Genomic DNA, 26,815 nt, shown 5'->3' with positions numbered 1-26,815 from the left:
GATGCTACCTTCTCAGTGAGGCCTTCCTGACCATTGTTAAAACTGTAACACTCCCACCCTACTATCCCATGATCCCCTCCATAGTCGTTCCTCCTCCCACTCCCCATAACTCATCACCTGACATACATTTAATTACAATTAAGCTCTTAATTCTAAAATTTTGAAAAGGCTGAGGAGCCAGAAATCAAATTGCCAACATCTTTTGGATCATCAAAAAAAGCAAGAGAGTGCCAGAAAAACTTCTACTTCTGCTTTATTGACTACACCAAAGCCTTTGACTGTGTGGATCACAACAAACTGTGGGAAATTCTTCAAGAGATGGGAATACCAGATCACCTGACCTGCCTCCTGAGAAATCTGTATGCAGGTCAAGAAACAACAGTTAGAACTGCACATGGAACAACAGACTGGTTTCAAATCGGGAAAGGAGTACGTCAAAGTTGTATATTGTCACCCTGTGTATTTAACTTATATGCAGAGTACATCAAGAGAAATGCTGGATGAAGCACAAGCTGGAAAATCAAGCTTGTGGGGAGAAATAATCAATAACCTGATATGCAGATGACACCACAGTTAGGGCAGAAAGCAAAGAACTAAAGAGCCTTTTGATGAAAGTGAAAGAGGAGAGTGAAAAAACTGGCTTAAAACTCAACATTCAGAAAACTAAGATCATGGCATCTGGTCCTATCACTTCATGGCAAATAGATGGGGAAACAATGGAAACAGTAACAGACTTTATTTTGAGGGGCTCCAAAATCACTGCAGATGGTGACTGTGGCCTTGGAAGAAAAATTATGACCAACCTAGACAGTATATAAAAAGCAGAGACATTACTTTGCCAACAAAGGTCTGTCTAGTCAAGGCTATGGTTTTTCCAGTGGTCATGTATACATGTGAGTCACGTATAGTCTTTCCAGCTATAAAGAAAGCTGAACGCTGAAGAATTGATGCTTTTGAACTGTGGTGTTGGAGAAGACTCTTGAGAATCCCTTGGACTGCAAGGAGATCCAACCAGTCCATCCTAAAGGAGATCAGTCCTGGGTGTTCATTGGAAGGACTGATGCTGAAGCTGAAACTCCAATACTTTGGCCACCTCATGTAAGGAGTTAACTCATTGGAAAAGACCCTGATGCTGGGAGGGATTGGGGGCAGGAAGAGAAGGGGACGACAGAGGATGAGATGGCTGGATGGCATTACCGACTCGATGGACATGAGTTTGGGTAAACTCCAGGAGTTGGTGATGGACAGGGAGGCCTGGCATGCTGCGATTCATGGGGTCACAAAGAGTCAGACACGACTGAGCGACTGAACCGAATCTTGGAGAATGGGATGGCGGGGGTTTATCCCTGAACCTCGAGGCAGAAATATCTAGGCCCTTCTCCTCAGCTCCTGAACAGCAGCCTAGATCCCGCTAAGGGCAGACCACTAACTAGAAAAGACTAGGGGCCCGGCAGGCTTCCAGGATTCCAACCCAGGAGGAGCCCGGGTCCACATACTAGTGAATCTTAGGTGGGGAGGGATACAAGATACCTCAATAGCTCTTTCTGCTCTTCCACTCAGCTGGGTGACCTTGGAGTAGGATTACCATGTAAAATATAGGACTCCCAGTTAAAGCTGAATTCAGAAAAAAGACGGCTACTTTTTCAGTAAACATATGACCCATGTATTAACACTGCTGTTTATCTGAACTTCACCTTTAACTAGGCGTCCTGCATTTTAGCTGCTCAATCCGGCAACCCGACCCTGCAAGTCACTGTCTGTCTCTCCGTTTGTTTTCCCCATCTGTGCAATAGGTGTATTCCAGAGACACTTGCTTCAGGGACTTCTCAGGTGGAGCAAACCACCCCGAGGACGTCCCTCCCCGCTCCGAGGAGTCGCGTGGGAAGCGCGCTAGTCCTCGGAGAGGTTCTCGCTGGAATATGAACATATCCCTGCCTCTAGAAGCTCACTTTTCTCATTTGAGTCTCCGAGTCTATCCGGAGTGGAAACGATGCCTTTAAACACCTTCTAAACTAGCCTCGCTTGCTCGGCTCACGTCTCATCCCAAGTCCCCGGGGACGCGGATTTCCGGCGTCGTGACGTCACTTTCGCGTCAGAGTGCCTCCCAGGTTTCGAGCCCCCGCGGTCTGGCGCCCCCTTCCTGAGCGGAGGAAGACTTTACCAAACAGCGAGAAGAGACAGCCGAGTCCATTGGTTGAAGGACTAGACAGACGGAGCTCGCAGCCTCCACGAATGGAAAATAGAACCTTTGCCTAGGGAGGGCCCCCACCGGCAAGGGGTCCTCCCGGGACGCAGGAAGCAGGCGAAGGTGCAGCCGGGCCCCTGCTCGGCTAGAAAGGCCCGCCATAACACCGGAAGTGGGCTTCTGCCCACCAGCTACTTCCACTTCGCCTTGCAAAATAGGAGTATCCATGAGTAACGGGACGTGAGAGCTTTATCGATCTTGGGAGGCTTGTCCTCAGTGTCCTCCCCACTCATCCATTTCACTCCCTAGAGGAGACGCCTCATGAATTCACGCAGAAAATCACGGGCTTTGAATGAATTCCTGACTTGCAGGCCAATGTGTTTTACCTTTGAAAACGATACTCACTGTGCCATGCTCTGCCCTACCCCCTCACTCTCATCTTTTTCATTTAACCTCGCAAGCCTGTGAAGTGGATATTATAACAGGAACGCCGATTCCTCAGTGCCTGTGTTGGAATCCTGGAATCCTAAGGAGCTATTATCTGCGTTTCCTGTGCATCTGTAAAATGAAATAATACACCTATCTCATACCCTAATTCTGAGGATTAAATAAGTTAGCATGTTTAAAATACTCAGAACAGCAGCTGATTCGTGGTCACCATAGGAACCACTTAGGTGACCTCCACTTATAAAATAGGAAACGGAGACTTTGAAATGAAGTAACTTCTCTAGAACTGATAGTGTTAATTACTAGTGGAGGTAGGTAGGGAAGCAGCTCTGCCCACTCTGGAGGAAACTTTTCAATCATACTCACCCAGCCCTCTTCCTGCGGAATCCTGTGGGGACCATGGTTGTCTTTAGAGCCCCACACGTATTTATTTAGTAAGACCCTATTACCAAATGATTGCTCTCTGGGCATTTAAATAACACCAGTCGAGATAGTGAGGTTCTATAACTTGTTCTATACACCTCCATTGAAGATGGGCTTCCCTGGTAGTTCAGATGGCAAAGAATCTACCCACAATGCAGGAGACCTGGGTTTGATCCCCAAGTCGGGAAGATTCCTTGGAGAAGGGAATGGGAACCCACTCCAGTATTCTTGTCTGGAGAATTCCATGGACAGACCATGTGGTCGCAAAGAGTTGGACACGACTGAGCAACTAACACTTTTCACTGTCATACGTCTCCATTGAAGATGGTGAGTCTGTAAGGTCCACTCCTGCTAAATCTCATTGATATAAAAGTCAGCAGAAATGAACTTCTGAATGTGTTGAATCTGAGATCCTGTGAGAGATCCAAATGGAAATAATTATAATTTGGTGTGGTAAGTTGTGTGTTAGTGGAAAACAGAGGGTTGCAGGTGGGGTCTGATTAGTGATAGATGAAATTGCCTGCTAGAGTTAGGGTGGACCTGGCAGAAGCAGTGGATGGAAGCAGAAACCTTGGTGGAAAAGTAGGAGCTGACCAGGTAGAAAAGCCTGAGAAGGCTGAGGGAAGTTTTCCAAACCAGGGAAATGGTGTGTAAAGGGATAGTGGTGCAATAATTCGGTGCACTTTCTTAAGAACTGGAGCACAGGATGGAAGATGATAATGCAATAGCAATTGAGGCATATTATGAAGGGAAATGTGGTAGTGCTGGCAAGTTAACAGAAGTTTCTGAGAAAGGGAGAGAAGAAATCAGCTTTGCACTTTAGGTGGCTTACTAGAGGCAGTGAAGAGGTTGTGGTATGCAGTCTTCAAGATGTCTCCAGTGACCTCAAACTTCAGTATTCACACCCTGCTATGATTCTCTCTCGTTGGGTATGGACTGGGCTTGTTGATTCCATTCTAATGAATAGACTATGTTAGAAATGATGGATTACCACTTCTGAGATTAAATTACAAAAAACCCTGTAGCTTCTGTCTTTGGCACCCTCTCTTGCTCACTTGCTCTTGGGGAAGACATCTTCCATGTTACAAGCTGTCCTATGGAGAGGTTTAGGTGTCCAGAAATGGATGTCTCTGTCCAATAACAAAGACTTGAGGGCTTCTAATAGCCATGAGTGGGCTTGAAGTTGGATCCTCCTCCAGGTGAACATTGGCACGACTGTAGCCCTGGTCAACACTTGCTGGCAGTCAAGTGAGAGACCCTGAGCCAGAGGCACCCACTAAGCCGTGCCCAGATTCCTGACCCACAGAAACTTCGAGATAATAAATATTTGTGGCTTTAAGCTTTAACAAAAATTTAAGGTAATTTTAATGCAGCAGTAGATAACTAGATAATAGACAGGGATTAGAAGCAAAGAGAAAGCAGGCTGATTAGGAGGGGACACTTGTTCTAGGCCAGGGAAGAGATAATGAGAATCTGGAGTGGGGCATTGGCTGTAGGGGTGGATGAATCTGAGATAGGTCTGGAAATAAACAAAAGATATTTGGCAATGAAGTTGGATGTGGGAATGAGGGAGAAGGTGGAGGAGAAAATAACACTGGTGTTTTGTAACATGGGGGATGGTATTAGCTAGAGTTGCCAGCATGCAAGCCTCTGGGGATAAGTTTAAAAAGTAGCTCCTTGAGATTTCTGGCAACAAGAAGATAGATCAACAAGCAGACTCGTGGACAAAGAGAACAGCCACTGTGGTCTGGGGGGAAAGTATTGCAGAAAAAAACAGAAGCAAAGGAGTAAGAACTGGAAAGTACTCTGTTGCCTGAATTAAATTTATTTGTCAAAATGTATGGTGTACTATCCTCCCCTTCTGCTCATTCATTCAGCAAGTGTATATTAAGTGTCTTTCCTGTGGCAGGTGCCGTCCCAGGCACTGGGGACATAAATGTGAGCACAGAAGTCTTACCTTCATGGCATTCATGTCTTCCTTGTGGGAAGAGAAACAATAAGAATTTTGGCTTCTGCCTGTTAACCCTCTTCGACATTATTTCTGTCTTAATCTTTGACAATTTCAATGCACACAGAGATGATCCTCCTGACATTGTTCTCTCAGATTCTTGCTTCAGAGATCTTGTCCTAGACCTTGCCATGAATTTACCGCTCTAATAATACCAAGTGTCTCTCCAGTTATTCTCTCTCCTATTGGGACTTCATCAATCTTCAGTGCCAGGAACTGAAATCTATTAATCTTACATTTTTCATTTTCTCCCTCCCTATTAATGTCCTCTCTTCTGGTTATATCAGTCAGGCTAGGCTATGTGGTGCTGTAGTAAAAAACAATCCCAATATTTCAGGTTTATATTTAAGGCTTGCATTTTAAGCTTTAATATAGTGAAGAAAGATTTATTTCCTGCTCACACAACTTGAACATTGTCGGTCAACAAACAGAGGACTCTGCTTTTCATAGTGAGAAACCCAGGCTGATGGAAAAGCCACCATTTCAAATAACATTGGTTAGTATATGAGAGGGAAAAGAGAAACTGCAGGGTCTTGGCAATTAAATGCTCCATCTAGAGTCTGTAATCTAATTGGCCAGAACTAGTCACATGGCCACACCTAGCCTCAAATGGACAGAAAAGTGCATTTCTTCCCAGGGTCCAGAAGCAAGGGGTGGGGTTGGAGAACTGGAATTTTTATGAATATCTCTTAAATATTCCCATGCTGGCTTAAATTCCATAGTTATTTTTATTATCATTCCCTTGCATTCACCCACTACTTCCTTGCCTCTTTTTTATTTGTTGTATGTATACTCTCTAAGCAAAACCACAACTCTGGTTAAATATAACTTTCCACCTTCACCCATGCAGCAGAAAGCTCTTCTTAGAGTTGCTGGAAAATTCCTAGGACAGGATCTCCAGTTTACCATAGATTGGGCCAATATTCCTGTCTTTCAAATTTCAGTATCAGCAGTTAGGTGCGGGCAGGAACATTCAGAGGACATTTCATTGAGGGAGGAAAGACACATCTGTTGATTGATCTCCTATTGTGGACCACTTTGTGGGCATAACTGCCAGGGACTATGCCTTAAAGATCATAGATTTGCCTCTTTGGTTGCCAGAGAGAATAGGGGAAGATATGTGAGATGGAGTGATGGGAAGGACTGCATCTTAATATTTCAGCTGCTGCCACCAAAGTCTATCATCAACATCTTTACCTCTCATTCTCTCTTCAGCTCCTCCTAACTGATCTCCCTAACTCAAGCTTCAATTCCTTTCCTGTCCATTCTATAAGTGGAAGTCAGAGTGATATTCCTAAAGTTATATATATATTTTATCATGTTACTTCTAGATTTGAATCTCTTCTGGGGATGAATCTCTTCAGAATGAGGCCAGGACTTCTTAGCAGATCCTTCATCACCTTGAATATCTTAATCTGTGCTATCCATTATGCAAGCAACCAGCCTCATGTGGCTATGGAGCACTCAAAGTGTGGCCAGTCTTATTTGAGATATGCTATATGTGTAAAATACACCCCACATTTCAAAGACATGGTTCAAAGAGAAGAATGTAAAACATCTCATTAGCAATTTAAACATTTTGACTAGATACTGAAATATAATACTTATCTATATTGGGTGAAATGAAACATTGTTAATATTAATTTCACTAACTTCAATTTTTAAAATGTGGCTACTAGAAAATGCAAAATTACATATGTGGGTCCTATTATACATACACTGGACCATGCTGACTGTATACCCCACCAGCTTCATCTGTCTTCACTGTTAATTTCAAAGTTTTTTCTTTAAAAGTAACAAACTGATTCTGAAAGAAATGAAAATTAAAAGTTTGGGGAATTGATTGCAAGGACTTTCAGAATCAAAAGGATTATTGATGAATGGGTCTTTGAAAGGAGCAGGGTAGCTCCAGGGGCCTCAGCAGCAGAGGTTCCCAGGCATTAATATAACTCAGTTCCATTTCTGGGTGTCACATTCCACAATTCAGATTCCTGGGAAGAGAGAATTTGATTAGGTCAGTTTAAATCAGGTGTGTCTACTTCTGGATCAATCCACAATGACTAAGAGGAGAGGCACTCGCTGTGAGATGCTTATTGTAGAGTTCTCACCCTCAACCCTACAGCCACTGTGTTCCTAAGGGGCAATATAAGCTCTCTAACTTCTAGGAGCCAGCAATATTTTTCTTTCAAGGACAAGATAATAAATGTTTTAAGCTTTGTGAGCCAAAGAGTCTCTGTGACAACTATGCCACTCTGCTGTGTAAAGCAAAAGCAGAGACAATACATAAATGAATGGATGTGACTATGTCTCAGTAAAACTGTATTTATAAAACTAAAAAGTGGGCCATAGTGTGCCATCACCTTACACTGTACTTTCTTTTCTCTCTGCCTCTACTATCCTCTCCCACCTTCCTTCTGGCAACTTCCCATCATCCTGCAGGTCCCAGTTTAGATGCCACTTCTTGGAAACTTTCCCCAACCCTCCTCCTCTAGCTTGTAGTTGATCTCTTCTTTACGCCCTGCTAGACTCCTGTACTCTATCCAAGCACTTCTCACACCCTGTTATCACTGCTCTGTAACAGCCACTAGATTCTAGTCTGGGTCTCATTTGTCGTTATAAATCCAGCACTTGGCGTGCCCGGCACATGTTACACACCTGGGTACCATTGGATGAATGTAAGATGCCGTGAACCTGTGGCTGGCAGACAATCAGAGCAGACATCCTGACATCTTAGGGCAGTGGTGAGAATTCTGGGCTTTTGTATTAAGCTGTGTGAGACCCAATTTCCTCACTTTGTTGCTCCTCTGAATCCCAGGTCTCAGGTGGTAGACGAGGAGTCTCCTGGAAATTTCTGTGCCATCCAAGCCTTGCCTGCCAGGGGCTAAAGGGCTATGTTCTCCTCTAAGAACCATAGAAAAAGCTGAAACACCATGACCTCAGGAAAGCACTGGCAGTGCTAGTGTTTAGAGATATGAGAAGTGGAAAGGTTGAAGGACTGCAAGCCTTGGATACTGTGCTAAGCCATGCCACAGCTGGGGTGAAACTCGGAGCATTCTCATTCAGTCCCCGGAGGAGGACTTCCTGCTCCTTGGTCAGGTTCCCTGTGGAGGCCCCACCAGGCAGGGAGCATCCCTGGAAGGTAAGGGGGCAGTGTGGTAAGGGCAGCGTTGGTCTCATAGTCACCCAGAGCCACAGTTACGGGGGCTGCTGAATGGGCTTCCTTGACCTGCAGGGTTGATGATTACATCCAGCAGCACCTGGACAAAGGTACAGGAGACTGTGAGGCCACACATGTGGCTGTGGCCTCTGTGAGGCTTTATCCAACTCAGTACATCATCCCTTGTTGCCGCAAGACAATAAGGAGAATTTCTTCTCTTATGAGAGACAAAGAATAAAACTGATCTAGAACCTACCCCCCTGGGCTGAAGGTGCTTAAGTGGCTTACCTGGGCCCCTCATGTGGATGGCAGGCGGGGCTGGGTGACCCGGGACAACCGGCGGCAAGTTTTCCATAAGATGAAGCTGATGATCAGGAGAGAGGACGAGGAGAGCAGGGTTGGGATGATGATCACTGCAGCCGGTAGGCCACCCACGTCTGGGGACGAAGGGACAGAGGCATCAGGGCAGGGGTAGTGGAGTGCTCCCCAAGGGCGGGCTGTTCCCTGGGCCTCAGTAGCTGGGGCCCCATATTGGGGCCACAGGTCTGAAGGAAGACTGGTACAGAGCAGTCACAGGCTTGGAGGCAAAGACTGAGTGACCTTGGACAAGCAGGCAATGGTTCATTTCCCCCAGTGTTTGGCACTTGCTGCTAGGCACATGTTTGTGGCCTAAAAGGGAGAGCACTGATGCTATAACCCAAGGTGCTTTACATACCGTGTCTTAGCCCACTAGCAAGCTGCTGTCTCCATTTACCAGATGAAGAAGCTGAGATGCAGAGGCTGCCTCTTTGGCTCACATTCAATGCTCTAACCACATGATCTCATTTCTGGCCTCCTATCCCTGGCACATGCTGTTCCCGTTGCCTGGAACCCTGTCCCCAACTCTCACTCATGCTGCAGGTCTCAACTTCCATGGTACCTCCTCCAGTGGCCCCTCTGATTTTCTCTCCTCTGTCCAAGCCCAGCCCTCTGCACGTGTGCTGTGACTGTCTGGTCACTATCGCCTCTTTGATGGAGACCTGAGATAAACCTGTCCTTGCTCATCTCAGTGCTAGCACATAGTAGCTGCTCAATAAGGGTTTGTCAGGTAAGAGGTTGAATGGCAGAGTGAGGAGTGGAGAGCACAGTGGGGCTAAGAGGAGAGTGAGGAAGGGGCTCCTCAGGCCCAGCCCTCCCCCACCCACAAGTAATGTCACCTTTTCTCCTTTGGGACCTGCCCAAAGTCAACACTTCCCGGAACTGAGCCAGAGGAGGGTAGAACCAAGCTGGGCTGAACAAACATAACCTTTTCTACCTGACTGCCCCAATCAGTTCTGGGCATTTGACTCCAGTCCAAGGACTGTTTCTAGCTCAGCAGCTTCCCTCTTTGAAAGCTATTCAGGGCAGCACAGGAGGTGAGGGTGGGCTGGGAGGCAGAAAGCCTGGCTTCACCTAGCTCTGCCATGAACATGCTGTATGACCTTGAGGAATCCACCTCCCCTCTCTGGTCTCAGTTTCCTCAACTGTAGCAAGGGAAGAATGATCTCAGCACATACAGCACAGTGGTATGTGGATGGGATGATAATAAGGAACGTGGGTTTGGGGGTCCCACAGCCCTGGGTTCATATCTGAGCTTTACCATTTAATGTGGAAAATCATTTTAACTCTTTGGGCTTAGTGTTCTCATCTGTGAAATGGGGATAAAAGTGGGTACCTCCTCTTAGGCTTGTTGTGAGGATTAAACAAGTTGACAGCTAATCATACACATTATGTTAATGATCCCTCAAACAAGCCCTGGTGCACAATTAGATTTAACCAATCATAAGGTCTTCAGGGGCTTGGAGAGAAAAGAGAGCATTTGGGAAAACATGGGTTTGAATTGGGTTACAGAATTCCAGAGCAGGGAATTTGCCTTAAGAACCACATGGTACATTGGAGGGGAGACTGAGGCCCCCCAACCACCGCCCCCCGGCCCAAAGAGTGGATAAGAGTCTGGTCCAGGATCACACTTAATTCCTTACTATTTGGCTGGTAAATTCCTGGGGCAGAGCATGGGCTTGGGCTGGGAAGCTGGGTGTTTACTTTGGGAACCAGAAAACTTTCAAGTGGCTCAGCTCCTTCTCCCACCCTCCCCCACCCCCCCCCCCCAGCTGCCCCTGTTACTCCCCCAGTCCCAGCAACATGAGGAAATGGCTGGCTGAAGAGCTGGCTGAAGTACAAGGGCAAGTGGCACTCCGCCCCTCCCTTTCCACTTGATTCCAGCCTCCCTACTCCACTTCAAGGTCAAGATCGCCCAAGTCCCCCACCCTCCAGGACTCAAGGAGCCCAGGGTCTAAGAGAGCAGCAGGGGAAAGCGGCAGGTGTCTACTTACTGCACCGGTGGGCGGCAGTGGAGAAGTTGCAGGGGGGCCCTGGGCCCATCCGTGGGGTGTTGGAACCTTATCCCAGGAGGGGCGGAGGTGGCAGGGTTCAAGGCCTTCCAGGGCCTTCCCTTCCTGAAAGCAGGGAGCAGGCCAAGGTTAAACCCTGGTGCAACAGGCTCTGGCTCACTGTTGCAGCAGGCTCCGTACTCAGAAAGGGAGTCAGGAAAAACAGGCTACTAGGGGGACCTCAAGGTCAAGCAACCTTATTGTATTAAATTGATGCTGTAGAAGACTATTCATCAATACGGGAAAATGCACACAATCTATTATTAAGTGGAGAAAAAAAAAAAAACTAGCGAACAACAGGAGAGTGTGTTCCAATTTTTGTAAACAAGCATATGTACTCACATGGAGAAAAACCTGTAAACCTAATCACCTAGACACGAGCAGTGGTTATCTCTGAACAGTGGCTGATGGGAAATATGTACTCTGTGTGTCTTGACTGTACGTCACAATTTTTTTACAATGAACATGTTATAAGAAAAAAAGTTGACTTAGGAAAGCAAGACATTTAAAATGAGCAAGGAACTTCCCTCATGGTCCAGCGGTGAACAGTCTGCCTGCCAATGCAGGGGCCCTGGGTTTGATCCCTGCGCCGGGGAGATCCCACATGGCTTCAGGGCAACTAAGTCTGTGCGCCACAAGAAAATTCACCACGATGAGAAGCTGGTGCAACTAGGGAGCAGCCCTGGTCGCAACTAGAGAAAGCCTGAGCACAGCAACGAAGACCCAGCACAGCCAGAGATAAATAAATAGGTAAAATTTAAAAATAGAATAAAATGAGGAAGCCTTTTGACCAGGAAATTGTAGGAATTTACAGAACTCAGGGTCACAAAGAGTCGGACACGATGCGCACACGCATAGAACTCGTAGGAAATTAAAAACGAACATATTTTTATAAAGGAAAAGGCTATCTTTGTTTATGTATAAACAAGAATGGCTGGAAGGGCCTGCAACAAACTGTAAACAGGTGTTGACTCCTCGGAGCAGAAGGAGGGGACTTTCTGTTTTATAGGTTTATGTCTATAGTAATCTTTTTGCAAAAAGCAGAAGTTATTTCATAATGGGGGGAAAAAAAAACAATCAAGCAATGTTCCTAGTCTTTGCCAGCTCTTCCTGGTCTCTCTGCGCAGAGCCTGGCCGGGGGTGTGTTGGTGCTCTCTCCTGGGCATCTTTAGGGAGGAGCCATTCCTGGTCTCTGCGCTCCCTCCCAACTTGGACACATGAACCACGGTTCCAGCTTGGACACTAATCAGCTCCAGCCAGCAAAGATTTTCTTTCTTTCTTTCTTTTTTTCATAAGTTCTTTTTTTGGATGTGGATCACTTTTAAAGTCTTTTTACTGAACTTCTCACAATATTGCTTCTGTTTTATGTTGTTTGATTTTCTGGCCTCGAGGCGTATGGGATCTTAGCTCCCAGAGCAGGAATTGAACCTACACCCACTGCATTGGAAGGCAAAGTCTTAACCCCTGGACCACCAGGGAATTCCCCAACAAACATTTTCTGTGACCCTCTCTGTACCCATGACCCCAGGGAATGATCCCTGCTTCACGATGCTCATGATCTAGTAGTAGTGGGAGACCCAAAGTGCTTCAAGGGTGCAGAGCATTGGGTTCCACTGGATCTGAATGACCAGGACAGCTTCACCTTGAATGGGACGTGAAGGATGAGTAAGATTTCAACAGGAAGAAAAAGGAGGGCAAGGATATTCTAGGAGGTAGACGGGTATTACACTAGTGGAAGTGTTAAGGACCGAAATCTGCTCCACACTCTCCACTTGAGATCCCAATGTTCTTTTTTAAAAAATATTTATTTATTTATTTGGGTGCCCTGGGTTTTAGTTGTAGCTCTTGGAATCTTCGATCTTCATTGCAGCATTCGGGATCTTTAATTGCAACATCTGGGATCCAGTTCCCTGATCAGGGATTGAACCCAGGCCTCCTACATTTGAACACAGAGTCTTAGCCACTGAATCACAAGGGAAGTCCTGATTTTAATATTCTGAGTGCTCTGATGCTAATATTATACACATCATCATTTTTTTCCTCCACCAGGAGATCCTCAAACCAGAAAGGCAGTATTGTGTCACCATTAGCCTGTTTGTTGCTGGCGAGGGGGAGTGAGGGCTGAAGGCTGGGTCAAGAGTAGGACTTGGATCGGTTCAGTACATGAGAGCCATGGTTGTTTCTGGCCAGATCTGTGTCCACACAGTAACTGCTGCTGTATTGCTGCCTATATGGAGGTCTCTTCTGCCTTCCTAGTCCCACTATTATCTTTGTCCCACCTGCTTGGTGTGGTGTCTGAAATCTGACCACTAGCTGTTCTTTAAAAGAGGTTTCTTCAGACAAGCAAAAGCTGAGAGAATTCTGCACCACCAAACCAGCTCTCCAACAAATACTAAAGGATATTCTCTAGACAGGAAACACAAAAATGGTGTATAAACTCGAACCCAAAACAATAAAGTAAATGGCAACGGGATCATACTTATTAGTAATTACCTTAAACGTAAATGGGTTGAATGCCCCAACCAAAAGACAAAGACTGGCTGAATGGATACAAAAACAAGACCCCTACATATGTTGTCTACAAGAGACCCACCTCAAAACAGGGGACACATACAGACTGAAAGTGAAGGGCTGGAAAAAGATTTTCCATGCAAATTGGGACCAAAAGAAAGCAGGAGTCACAATACTCGTATCAGATAAATTAGACTTTAAAACAAAGGCTGTGAAAAGAGACAAAGAAGATCACTACATAATGATCAAAGGATCAATCCAAGAAGAAGATATAACAATTATAAATATATATCCACCCAACATGGGAGCACCGCAGTATGTAAGACAAATCCTAACAAGTATGAAAGGAGAAATTAACAATAACACAATAATAGTGGGAGACTTTAATACCCCACTCACACTTATGGATAGATCAACTAAACAGAAAATTAACAAGGAAAAAAAAAAAACATGTATGTATCTATAAAGTTCACTAAAGCAAAGCACAGTAAAATGAGGTATGGCAATAAAAGGCGTTAAATTTATCAAATAAAAAAAAAATAAAGTGCTGAAAAATTAAAAAAAAAAAAAGAAAAGAGGTTTCTTTATACATGTGCATGGGTTGGGGAAGGAGGCATCGAAAACCACAAGTCAGTTACTCTAAGGAACGCAGGAGGGTAAGTATCAATGGAGGAATGAAAGGGGTGGAGGAGGGCATTCCAGAAGTGTGATAGAGGGAGACCCCCAAAGAAGAGGGAAGGTGGAGTGGGTGGATGGAGACTGTTGGACAAATTCCATGAGGCTGCCTCAAGCTAGAACCTTAGAACTGGAGGTTCTAAACTTGTCCCATAGCCCAGGGCCACCCATCTTTTCCATTGAACCAACAAGAAATGGACATCAGTAAGGTGGCTATGCCGGGAGTTGTCCAGGGTCACTGGTGAGTCAGTGAGACTGAGTGGGGGTCCACTCCAGACTTAGCAGGTTTGTCTAGATCTCGGCCCACAGCCCACACCTGTGAGAAGCACACACCTCCAGCTGGTCTCTGTTTTTTCCTGGGACTTCCTGGGGCCCTTATCTGCTTCTCCTTCCTCCCAGGGGCAGGAGAAGAGCTGCTGAGCCTGGGACCCCATTCCTGATTTGTAGATCTGGCAGCTTAGTCATCGAGGGGCTTCACCTGGGGTTTGCAGTGAGCACAGGAAGCAGGCCCAGGGGCTCAGCCTACAGGGAGAGAAGGGGCAAAAGCCCCTTCTTTAGGGAAAAAAAATCCCAAATCCCCGTGGAATCAGGGGACCTTCTTGGGCCATCACCCACAGTGCCCTCTCTTACCTGTGACTCCCAGTGGCTCCAGCAGCTGCCCAGGTGGCTTTGTCCCTGCTGTGGCTGTTACTAGCTCTGGACTCTGTTGCCAGTAAGGGAGGTACCAGGTGTGGGTAGGCACCGACTGACTCTGCCCTGGAGGAGGGGCCATTGGGGTCCAGGCCAATTCTCTGTTCTCTTCCGGGAGGAGGATGGAGAAAGGTAACCAGCTCTTAGTGCCTGGAGCTGCAGGGACCCTGGCCACTCCCCTTCTCCTTTGGCTCTGACTCCAAGTTCCCATGGGGTAGGAGGAGGCATCAGAATCCACAGGGGGGAGATTAAAGGTTGCATGAGAAACTGATGGCTGTGAGTCTGGAGACCTGGGTCTGGGCCTGCTCTGCCCCATGGACTCCCGTCGGGGTCTCAGTATTCTTACCTGTGAAATGATGGAGTTGAGGCCAGTGGTCTCTTAGCAGCCATCCTGGAGTCTATGATCCTGACTCGCATGCTCAACTGGGCTATCTCCACCCAGAGAGGACTTCCTGACTCTGCTTATTCCTCTTCCTCACCTGGGTTCCCTGGCTTGGCTCTGTCATGTGCTATATGACCTTGAACTAGAAACCAACCCTCTCTGGGCCTCCAGATTGGGCTGGAGGAGCCCTTAGGTGCCTTGAGCATTCAGACTTGATCATCTTGCAGCCCATGGTTTTGGGGAGCTCACCAGGGCCGAGGCTTTGTGCCTCTGGCTCTAGCTTCCTGAAAGGCCCTCCTTTGACACGACATCAGAGTAGCAAGTCCCCTGGTCCTCGGGTCCAAAGTGGCCACTCTTCCCCTACTTCACTGAATTCCTAGGGTTGAATAGGGAGCATTTTGTAACAGTCAGAAATATGATAGAACTGTCAACATTTTGAAAGAAGATGGAAGACTGTTCTATACTCTATCTAGGGTAAACAAAAATCCACATAATTTAAACCAGATAGAAAAGAAAAACAAAGGAAAATGAGCATATTTCAAAATAAAAGTCCCCATCTCTTTCTATTTTTTAGAGGTTACGCCTCCTAAATGCGTCTCTCCTTTTCTCTCTCTTTCTCTCCTTCTCCCTCCCTCCCTCTGTCATTCCCTTTCCTTCTCATTTCTCCTCTGCTTCCCAGCACTCCTTCTTCCCCAGAGACACTGGCTAGAATTGCAGATGTCCCAGACTAAGGAGAAATTACCATTCCCTGGTGGGAATGAAGATTCAGCACCTCGGTCAGCACACTGCCCCTCCCCCAACCTCATCCCACTCCTTTCCGTCTGTATTTAAGCCTGTGACAGGGTCCTTTGCAACTTACATTCTCGTGGAGCATCTGGGGAGAGTGAATAGAGCCAAGACTCAGACAGGAGGGGATGAAGCCAGGAATGCTGCCCAGGTGTGAGCAGTCAGCCTCCTGGGATGGCCTCTCCGGCAGGAGGGGAGGCCCATCCCCAGAGCCCCGAGCTGAGACTGTGCTGCTAGGAGACCTTATCTCTGTTGTTTTCTATTCCTGCTGCCACCCCAGAGAGAAAGACCCAGAGCTAATGGCCTTGTTAGGTGCTGAGCGGGCCAAGCCCTGGGACCAACATAAGACTTACAGGATCCTGGGCCATCAGAACCACTGCCTTGGCAATCAGTTAGCTAGAATCTGAACCTCCTTGATAGAAATGGGGAAACAGAGGTCCAGAAAGGGAGAGAGACCCGCTCCGGGTCACAGTGCCTTCACGAGTCCACCTCTGATCTGGGAGGCACATGAGGTGGAGTCTATAGGTGAAACTTAACTCACAGTTGCATAATTCAATGGTGTGGAGTCTGGGTTAAGTTCCCTCCTTGAATCCCAGGGGGATCACACTTATGGTGGGTGCTGCCTGTCACTGAAGCTGTTCTCAAAGTTGAGAAGCATTTCCAGGGAGGCCAGTGAAGAGCTGGGCTTTAGCTTTGGACAGGCCTGAGTCTGATTTCCAGCTTTACTGAGTACCAGCTGTGGGTCCCCTGGGAAGTAGTGTTTCCCTGCTCAAATACTGAGATAATGATACTGATTTCATGGACTTATTTTGATGTTAGATAAGGTGCAGGAAGTCCCACTGCTTCGCTTGCTGGCCATGAACATGGTTGTGAATGGGGTTTTTTGTCATTCTATCAATTCTTTCCTGCCCTGGGGAAGATCCTTGCTGATCCCTGCTTCCACCCCAAGGCTGGACTGCTTTTGTCTCCCCTCTTCACTTACCTGTATTAAGTGGGTTCCTGGTGTTATACTGGCAACCGCAGATTCTTTCATTCAGGAAGTCTCCAGACACTTCATACCTCTTGGAGGTCCCCTGATTTCCCAGAGTCCCCAGTTGGGTGTTCAGATTAGATCCCTACACTCCCAGACACTTGGAAACCAGGGGTGAAGATGGGGCAGCAAGCAGCCTTTCTGGGACCAGGTGCTGAGCCTGAGTGGGGGGAGGGGAAGGAAGGACCATGGACAGGGTACTCCTCCCGGGGACAGATGCCCTGAGCAAAATAGAGGAGTGGGCTTGGGAGGAGTCACAGGGATCTGAGAGCATGAGGTGAGGGGGTGATGGGGTTCTCTGGTCCCAGGCCCACTCCCTACAGCTTCTCTGTAAACTGGGGCACTATCAGCCATCCAGACACCGTTCCCTCCGCCCTTGCCAACAGCCCCTCCTCCTCCTCATTCATGTCCATCTTCCAAGAACCACAAACAAGTAGTGACTTGGGTAGTTCCCTCTCTCTTTCCTCCCCGCCTCCAGGTATAGGTGAAGATCCACCTGGCGCCTTACAGAGCACCCGGTCTAACCTCCCTCATTCTATAGGTGAGGCAATGGAGGAAGGGACCCTCAGGGTACAAAACAAGTCAGCACAGAAGCAAGACTAGGCCCAGGAGTCCTGCTTCCAAGGCTGCTGCACTGCACTGCACAACTCCAGGGGGTCCCAGTGGCCTTTCTCCTTAGTGTACACACCTGTGTGCCCACATGCAGGGCTGTGACTCCTGGCCAGGTGGAGGTGGGATGGACTCCTTTGACATAGCGAACCTGGGGAACTGCCTGGCCTGGGTGGTCCCACACCCCCTCACAAAGCACAAGAAAGAAGATAGACTTCTTAAGAGCAGAGCCAGCCCAGAGGTTGAGAAAACCCACCCAGTTCTAGGCACGGATTATGGGAGGCAGCTTAGTGACAGGCAGGTCCTCCCTAAATGCACTGCACTTTGCAGCTTGTAACAGATCATGTGAGATTGGTGTGATTATCCCCATTTTCCATGTGAGAAAACTGAGGTCCAGAGAAGTTAATTCATTTTTCTAGAGGCACACAGTGACAGAGCCTGGATTTAAGCCTTGGTCTCTGGGGTTCTAGGGCCCAGTCTCTTGCCACTGTCTCATGAGCTCCTCTCTGCTTCCAAGGCTACCACCATGCCTTCCTCCAGGCCAAGACTGACAGTCTTCCTTGACTGGTAAGTTGTGATGAGAGTGCCTTGGGCTCAATTCTGAACTCGCTTAGTGTGGGACATGGGACTGTAGGCAAGTCACGTCCTCTCTATGAACCTCATTTTCCCCCTCTGTAAAATGGGTATGTTGCTACTCAGCTGGGTTGCTTTGTGGATTAGCCATGTCGATTTATGTATGCTGCCTGGGCCAGGATGGGTGGGCCTCTGTGTGTGTCAAAATGAATGGCACTGACCACTCACAGCCTGTAACTTTAATTTAATACAAATTCATCATAACTCACAAAATGGGTAACATTTAAGATAAAAATACTGCTGGGGGTGGCCCAGATTCTGGTAGCTGAATGGGTGGGGTGAGACTGAGGATTCCTCCTGCCCAAGGGAGGTCCCCATGGGCAGCAGTTGTGAGGTGGGAGCTCCCCAGGTTCAGCTAGTCTGGTTCCTTTGAGATGGGTATGACCAAAGACCCCAAGTTCAGAATCTAGGCCCCAGAACTGGAATGGAAAGCCTAGGGTGGGAGGCTTTCAGCTTGGTTCTGCAGGCTCACTCTAGGGGTGCCTGTCCTGGACAGGGACACAGCCTTGGAGCAGGACACCTAGAGGCTCTGCTGCCTCAAAGCCAAGGCCTAGAGGTGGATTCCAAAGGCAAAAACTGAAAGTGAGCTTGTTCAAGACCCATTCTCACTTTCTTCTATTGTGCCTTTTGTATGGATGAGGCTGGAAAGAAGAAAAGTACATTTCCCAGACTCCCTTGCAGCCAAGGTTCTGGATCTGATTTATGTTTCCCCAAACAGAATCCCTTGTAGAGATCTGGATCTGGAAACCGAATTGCCTGGAGGGAGGCAGGCCTCAGGACATCATTTACTGGCATGGACAGTAGCAGAGACTGCACAGTTCTGCAGCCAGCAGCTTCTGATGCAGTGGCTGCCTGCCGATGGGAGCAGCGTTCCTGGTCATAGCAGACGTGATGAATTTGGCGGCTGGGAGCTGTTCCTGGAAATTCAGCCGAGTCGGCTCCTCTAGCCCTTGCAGTGATTTTGCAAAGCCACTAGGGACCTAGTAATAAATCCTTGTCTAATTAAAAAAAGCTAAAGCAGCTCATGTTTTCCGCAATGGTATCCCAGCTGAGACAGATGCCAAGATTGATGGGGGGGCCTAACTGACAGCCCACCCCAGTGCTCAGGCCTAAACAACAGCTCTCCCCAGCCTTGCTAAACCCTTACCAAGTCAAGAGGCCCGGCTGGACCTTTGTTCAGAGCTGCTGGGGACCTCCACCATCCAGTGGTGCTTGTCCTACATGAGCCTTGGGGTGTGCCATCCTGTTGCCCTAAGGCCTGTGGGCTTACTGGCTGAAACACGTGGGCTCAACTACTGGGTGCCTTCCATTGGCCACAGCCTCATTTGTATTGTTGCTGTTGCTGTTTAGTCGCTAAGTCATGTCTGACTCTTTTGCGACTGCAGCCCACCAGGCTCCTCTGTTCATAGGACTCTCCAGGCAAGAATACTGGAGTGGGTTGCCATTTCCTTCTCCAAGGGAATCTTCCCAACCCAGGGATCAAACCCACATCTCCTGCATTGCAGGTGGATTCTTTACCACTGAGCCACCAGGGAAGCCCAATATCACTTTTACCCACAGATAAATGGGAAAATCAGGACTATAAAACCTGTGGTACAGGGGTGGAAGGAGAGGGTGGTTCTCAGGCGACTTAGGGGCTAGCTACCACCTGTGTCCACCATGGGCTGTGATCAAGGACAAAACAGCCCATCACTAGCTTGGTCAGGGGCAAGTCTCAGGCCTGGGAGAATAAGAGGGTTCTCTTTGCAGTTGCCAACTGCTGGCAACACTCTGACACATCCTGAGGTCAGGGCATGTGGGCAGGAAGGAGACAGGGATGCAGTCACCTGCCCGAGAGGAGGATGAGGGGTTAGGCAGGGGCTGCCATGAGGAGAAGCCAGGTCTGGTTCTTGGACCACAACCGCATCCCCATCAAGGTCAGAGCTACAGAACATCAGTGCTGGAAGACATTTCCCGAGTCACGGAGCACAACCTCCATTGCACAGATGGGGAAATGAGGCTGAAGGGTAAACAACAGGCCTGAGATCTCAGGGGTGGCCTCGCTGGGTTGGAGTCCAGGCCTCCCGTCTGTGGGGGCAAGGCTCTTGCTGGTGGCCAAGCCCAGGCGCCCATGGTCGCCCTCCACTGCACTAAATGCGGACGGTGTTGATCCGCAGTGGCTGCACATTCTTGCCATTGGCGTGGCTCTGCCCCGGGCTGAAGTAGGAGCAGAGCTTGCCCGGAAACTTCTCGCGGAAGGTGTAGAGCCAAGACATGTCGTCGGCGTTGTAGAAGATGAGCAGGCCTTGGTCGTAGTCCAGGAAGACGCCCACCTTGTCGAGCTTGTCGCGGACGTTGAGCCGCGTCCAGGGCTCCGTGCAGGCGCTGTACTGGTTGCCGTCGTGCATGACGATGCAGTAGAAGCCGCGGCTGGGCTGGATCTGGATGCTGCCCTTGCGGCTCGCGGCCTCGTGCGCCAGCCCGATCACCCACTGGGTCTTCTCCGCCACCACCACCTCCCAGTAGTGGACGCCGCTACTGAAGGCCTCCGAACCCAGCACCGACACCTCCACGTCAAAGCGCTTAGGCGAGTCCTGCAGCGGCTGTGGGTGGAGGTTGCCATAGGCCACGATGGTGCAGTCGTCGGACAGAATCAGGCGCTGGTGGGCGGTGCCCGGGTCCAGGGTCAGGGCGGCTGGCACTTTGGGGATGGGGGAGGAAGAGAAGATGAGTGGAGAGAAGGCTGTGGACCCACTCTATGGTGCTTCCCTGAGGCCAGGTTCTGGCTGGCCCCCAGGAGGCTGTGTGATGCTGAATACAAGCCTGCCCTCTCTGGGCCTCAGCTTCTTCCTTTGTAAAATGGGACGGTGACAGTTAAGAGCTTTTTGGATTGAAACTCGGTTGTAGGGGACAAGAGCTATGGCGGCTTGTTCACTGATGATTTCCTGGGGGGCAAGGCTCACAGTGGGTACTCTGCAAAAATTTGCTGAGTAAACCTGAATGAGGTCCAGAACTGGAAGATTTCAGAGCTGGGAGGGAGTTTAAAGATTCTTCAGGTGCTGGATAATCACTCTATGGGGTAATCTGGAAACTTGTGGGGGTGTTTGAGTTGTCTCCATATGTAGGATCCAGGGATGCTAAATGCCCTGAATGAAATGTGCAGGGTGGTCCCATACCCCCCACCAATAAGTTTCAGATGCTCCCCCAGATATTCATGTGGATGAAAAAAATCTTTACAATGACCCAGAACTACAGTTTAACTCAATTTTATACATAAATATGAAATAATTTTTGTACAGTTTTAATATATACTGAATATTTTGAAATGCAACTACCCTATAAACTGGGGGAACACTGAATTTGTTTTGTCTGGAACTTCACTAAGAATTGTTTGCTTTTTTTTGAAAGTACATCTCTAAGAAGAACACCATTGACCAAGATAACCTACCTATTTCAGACTGCATTTGAGGCAGAATGATGTTTTACCTATGGTGTGAGCACCTGACTCATTCATTATGTTTTCTGGGGGTGGTTGTGAGTGAGCATCTACATATTGACATATACAGTATTTTATTATAAATACTTTCCTTCTATTTTTTCCGAATATATACATATATATATAGGTACATATATACTTGAAATTGTGAGAAGGTCACACTAATTTTGAGTCATTACAAATTACTTGTTATGAAAAGTATATGATGAAAAAAAAAATAAACCCAAATGCTAAAAAAAAAATGTATATGATGGGTTTGAAAAAGTTGAAAACCACTGATTCTAGGCCAGTTCTCCCATTTGACAGATGGGGAAACTGAGACCCAGAGAGGAGACTTGACTAGTCTCAGGTCACAGGCAAACACTGGCAGAGCCAGGACTAATCAAGACCAGGTGCAATCCAGCCCCAGCCTTCTCTTCCTGCCTACCTCTCACTCACCCTTCCAGTCAGGCCTAAGCCTTCACGCAGACTTTTCCCTCCTCCACCTCACCTCTGCTTGTTGTAATCATCCTCATGAGGCTCAATTCCAGCGCTCATCTCAGGGAAGCCTTCCTGGCTGCTTCCTCTGAAATTTCTCAACTTTGTTTGTGCCTCTCTCCTGACACCTAGGATAGTCTTCTGTGCCCATAACTTATCATGTACACCAGGAGGTCAAGGACCACGTACTCTTCCAGCCAGGTTCTCCCTGGTGTGCCCCATGCCCAGCATCTACTTATTGACATATACAATCTTCCCTGGCATGGGGAAGGTTTCCAGAAAGGCTCACCAAATTAAACTGACCCTGCTTGTGTTGGTCTTTGGGCAGGCTGGGACACCCAGCTCTGAGGTGGCCACACTGATTTCGCAGGCTTGGCTCTCAAAGTCTCATGAACTCTTGTCAAAGACTCTGTTTACTCTTGCCCCCCTGAAGGAGCTGATGCCTAGCCAGAAGAAGGAATTGAGAATTGGCTCCTGTTAGCCTGGATGAGCATTGCCACAGCAGAGTAAGACAGAGGGGAGAAAAGAAGAATAAATTCTGTCACTAGTTCCTTGGAGCAAAGGAGGGACTCCTCCATCTGACTCCCTGGTGCTTTCATTATCTGGTGGAGAGGGGCCATGATGATGCTTGGCTTGAACATCACCTCCAAATTCAGCCACCTCGCCTGGCTGTGTGTATACAGAGAAATAAAATGCCTCAGTGATGGCCATCATCTCTAACAGAGAGTGACAGCCAGTCCTCGAACTGTGCTCCTGTTCTCAGTCGACTAACAAAGCTGACCATTGACTTAGAGCAAGCTCCTTTCCTGAGCTCTGTCAGGAATAAATTTAGTCTTGAGTGTTACACCCTCCTTTCCTATTCTTAGAAGCCAGAGGGCTGTATGGAAACAATTAGCCCTGTGAATAGAGAGGTCAAAGGAAACATAATTCTCTATCCAGAGACACAGACGAGGGGAGCCATGAGGAGGAGGACACCGAGTCAGCAGAGGAACGTTTCACCCTGTCCTCTGGTCACAGCGCAGCCTGTCAGACCAGAAGGCTCCTGCCACGTGGAATGTGGGCGTTCCCACCGTGGGGTCAAGAGGTAGGAGGTGAAGGGGGTGTTGGAGGTATGTGTGTGTTGTGGGGAGCTCGGGAGAGAAGAAAAATCTAATCAGATACACATGGGGCCACTCCTCTGGCTGTGGAATGTGGGTCATACTCAGGTGTTCGTGGCAGAGGAGCAAGAGAGACAGGAGATGGGCACAATGCCAAGGTGTGGGCAGCTGTCGTGAGTGCCTTGGAGGTGCCAGGATGATCTGAGGAGACCAGCGACAGGCAGAACCCAGGCTGGGAGAAGGACGGGGCTGGGGAGGGGGCGAGAGACTAGCACGCTGGAGGGCTCAGCTCCGTACTCTTACGTCTAAGTAGGGCAACGTGGGCGCTTACAGTGCCACTGATGAGTACGGAGGGCACTCTAGGAGGCAGCCAAGTGGGTTTTCAGTGGTTCTGAGATTGGACCGACAGGGATGAGCTGTAGGATGGAGGAAATTCGTACTGAGTGCTAACTCCTGGGGGCGGAGCCGCAAGGGACAGGACCCGCCACTCATTGGGTGGGCCTAGGGGCGGGGTCCGGAGAAGGCAATGGCACCCCACTCCAGTACTCTTGCCTGGAAAATCCCATGGATGGAGGAGCCTGGTGGGCTACAGTCCATGGGGTCGCTAAGAGTCAGACACGACTGAGCGACTTCACTTTCATTTTTCACTCTCATGCATTGGAGAAGGAAATGGCAACCCACTCCAGTGTTCTTGCCTTGAGAATCCCAGGGATGGGGGAGCCTGGTGGGCTGCCGTCTATGGGGTCGCACAGAGTCAGACACGACTTAAGCGACTTAGCAGCAGCAGGAGCAGCAGCAGGGGCGGGGTCAGCTGTTCATTGGTCATTTCCGGCAGTAGAGGCGAGGCTGGGGGCGGGACCTGATCCACAGTGGGCAGGGTCCAACAGCCCAAAGGGCGAGGCTAGGGGCAGGGCCTGGCATCCTTATTAGGCAGAGGGTATGACCTGATTCTTAAGAGGCTCTTGCACCCTAAAACCTAGGCTGAGGTCCACCCCTCATAAAAAGAGGTCCTGTCTTCGGTACTCCCTTCTGTACTTCCGGACAGAATTGTGCTTTTGAACTGTGGTGTTGGAGAAGGCTCTTGAGAGTCCCTTGGACTGCAACGAGATCCAACCAGTGCATCCTAAAGGAGATCAGTCCTGAGTGTTCATTTGAAGGACTGATGTTGAAGCTGAAACTCTAAAACTTTGGCCACCTGATGCAAAGAGGTGACTCATTTGAAAAGACCCTGATGCTGGGAAAGATTGAGGGCAGGAGGAGAAGGGGATGACAGAGAATGAGATGGTTGGGTGGCATCATCGACTCAATGAACGTGAGTCTGGGTGAACTCTGGGAGTTGGTGATGGACAGGGAGGCCTGGCGTGCTGCGGTCCATGGGGTCACAAAGAGTTGGGCACAACTGAGGGACTGAACCAAACTGAACTCTGAGAAGTCAGTCCCCGTATGGGGACTGGCAAACCTTCCACCCATCCTTTATTTTCAGGAGAGGTGCCAGACTCTCCTGAGAATGAACAAATCCTGACCCCTGGGGTTCAACATTTTAAAGGTCAGAGCTCTTTTCTAGGTCCTGGGACACCGTTTTACACAAACAGAAAGAAGGAGCCAAGGCAGCCCATCTGGTCTCCAGGTGTGTTCTCTATCCATTTAAGCATCTCTGAAAAGTAACCAAACTGATCACATGGACCACAGCCTTGTCTAACTCAATGAAACTATGAGCCATGATGTGTAGGGCCACCCAATACGGATGGGTCATGGTGGAGAGTTCTGACAAAACGTGGTCCACTGGAGAAGGGAGTGGCAAACCACTTCAGTATTCTTGCCTTGAGAACCCATGAACAGTATGAAAAGGCAAAAAGATAGGACTCTGAAAGATGAACTCCCCAGGTCAGTAGGTGCCCAATATGCTACTGGATAAGAGAGGAGAAATAACTCCAGAGAGAATAAAGAGATGGAGTCAAAGTGAAAACAATGCCAAGTTGTGGATGTGACTGGTGATGGAAGTAAAGTCCGATGTTGTAAAGAACACTGCATAGGAATCTGGAATGTTAGATCCATGAATCAAGGTAAATTGGAAGTGGTCAAACAGGAGACAGCAAGAGTGAACATCAACTTCCTAGGAATCAATGAACTAAAATGGACTGGAATGGGCAAATTTGATTCAGATGACCATTATACCTACTACTGTGGGCAAGAATCCCTTAGAAGAAAGGAGTAGCCCTCATAGTCAACAAAAGAGTCAGAAATGCAGTACTTGGATGTAGTCTCAAAAATGAGAGAATGATCTCTGTTAGTTTCCAAGGCAAACCATTCAATATCACAGTAATCCCAGTCTATGCCCCAACCACTAATGCTGAAGAAGCTGAAATTGAATGGTTCTATGAGCACCTACAAGACCTTCTAGAACTAACACCCAAAAAAGATGTCCTTTTCATCATAGGGGACTGGAATGCAAAAGTAGGAAGTCAAGAGATACCTGGAGTAACAGGCAAGTTTGGCCTTGGAGTACAAAATGAAGCAGGGCAAAGGCTAACAGAGTTTTGCCAAGAGAATGCGATAGTCATAGCAAACACACTCTTTCAGCAACACAACAGAAGACTCTATACATGGATATCACAGATGATCAATACCAAAATCAGACTGATTATATTTGCAGCCGAAGATGGAGGAACTCTATACAGGCAGCAAAAACAAGACCGGGAACTGACTGTGGCTCAGATCATGAACTTCTTACTGCAAAATTCAGACTTAAATTGAAGAAAGTAGGGAAAACCACTACACCATTCAGGTATGACCTAAATCAGATCCCTTACTATTATACAGTGGAAGTGACAAATAGATTCAAGGGATTAGATCTGATAGACAGACTGCCTGAAGAACTATGGACGAGGTTTGTGACACTGTACAGGAGGCAGTGATCAAGAACGTCTCCAAGAAAAAGAAATGCAAAAAGGCAAAGTGGATGTCTGACAAGGCCTTAAAATAGCTGAGAAAAGAAGAGACATGAAAAGCAAAGGAGAAAAGGAAAGATATACCCATCTCAATGCAGAGTTCTAAAGAATAGCAGGGAGAGATAAGAAAGCCTTCCTAAGTGATCAATGCAAAGAAATAGAAGAAAACAATAGGATAGGAAAGACTAGAGATCTCTTCAAGGAAATTAGAAATACCAAGGGAATATTTCAGGCAAAGATGGGCATACTAAAGGGCAGAAACTGTATGGACCTAGCAGAAGCAGAAGGTATTAAGAAGAGGTGGCAAGAACACACAGAAGAACTATACAAAAAAGATCTTCATGACCTAGATAACCACAGTAATCACTGCCCTAGAGCCAGACATCCTGGAGTGCAAAGTCAAATGGGTCTTAGGAAGTATCACTATGAACAAAGCTAGTGGAGGTGATGGAATTCCAGTTGAGCTGTTTCAAATTCTAAAAGATGATGCTATTAAAGTGCTGCACTGAACGTGCCAGCAAATTTGGAAAACTCAGCAGTGGCCACAGGACTGGAAAAGGTCAGTTTTCATTCTAATCCCAGAGAAAGGCAATGCTAAAGAATGTTCAAACTACCACACAATTGCACTCATTTCACACACTAGCAAAGTAATGCTCAAAATTCTCCAAGCCAGGCTTCAATAGTACGTGAACCAAGAACTTCCAGATGTTCAAGCTTCATTTAGAAAAGGCAGAGGAACCAGAGATCAAATCGCCAACATCCGCTGGATCATCGAAAAAGCAAGAGAGTGCCAGAAGAACATCTACTTCTGCTTTATTGACTATGTGAACGCCTTTGACTGTGTGGATCTCAACAAACTGTGGAAAATTCTTCA

At 47.8% G+C, this 26,815-nt stretch overlaps 2 protein-coding genes and 1 long non-coding RNA gene across 4 annotated transcripts in view; 2 read left to right on the top strand and 1 right to left on the bottom strand.

The window, feature by feature from the left end:
• The window catches only part of AZIN2 (antizyme inhibitor 2), a 49,554-nt gene extending 44,660 nt beyond the window's left edge, over positions 1-4,894 (top strand). Inside the window, exon 12 of the mRNA XM_061388737.1 lies at positions 1,794-4,894. Coding sequence (XP_061244721.1) covers positions 1,794-1,923 — 130 coding nt within the window. The 3' untranslated portion in view covers positions 1,924-4,894. The remainder of the gene's footprint in view (positions 1-1,793) is intronic.
• A 2,512-nt stretch (positions 4,895-7,406) lies between these two features.
• On the top strand, positions 7,407-18,750 carry LOC133230811 (uncharacterized). Its single transcript, XR_009730974.1, has 3 exons — positions 7,407-8,202; positions 17,829-17,878; positions 18,663-18,750. It is a non-coding gene; the product is annotated as an uncharacterized LOC133230811 (long non-coding RNA).
• The window catches only part of TRIM62 (tripartite motif containing 62), a 37,933-nt gene continuing 29,231 nt past the window's right edge, over positions 18,114-26,815 (bottom strand). For both annotated transcript variants that reach the window (XM_061388671.1, XM_061388678.1), the window contains one exon: positions 18,114-20,624. In XM_061388671.1, the coding sequence (XP_061244655.1) occupies positions 20,074-20,624 (551 nt within the window). In that variant the 3' untranslated portion in view covers positions 18,114-20,073. The remainder of the gene's footprint in view (positions 20,625-26,815) is intronic.

This window comes from Bos javanicus, chromosome 2 (genome assembly GCF_032452875.1).
Source record: "Bos javanicus breed banteng chromosome 2, ARS-OSU_banteng_1.0, whole genome shotgun sequence".
In the NCBI taxonomy this organism is placed as follows: domain Eukaryota; kingdom Metazoa; phylum Chordata; class Mammalia; order Artiodactyla; family Bovidae; genus Bos; species Bos javanicus.
This window is presented reverse-complemented; position numbering and strand designations above follow the sequence as displayed.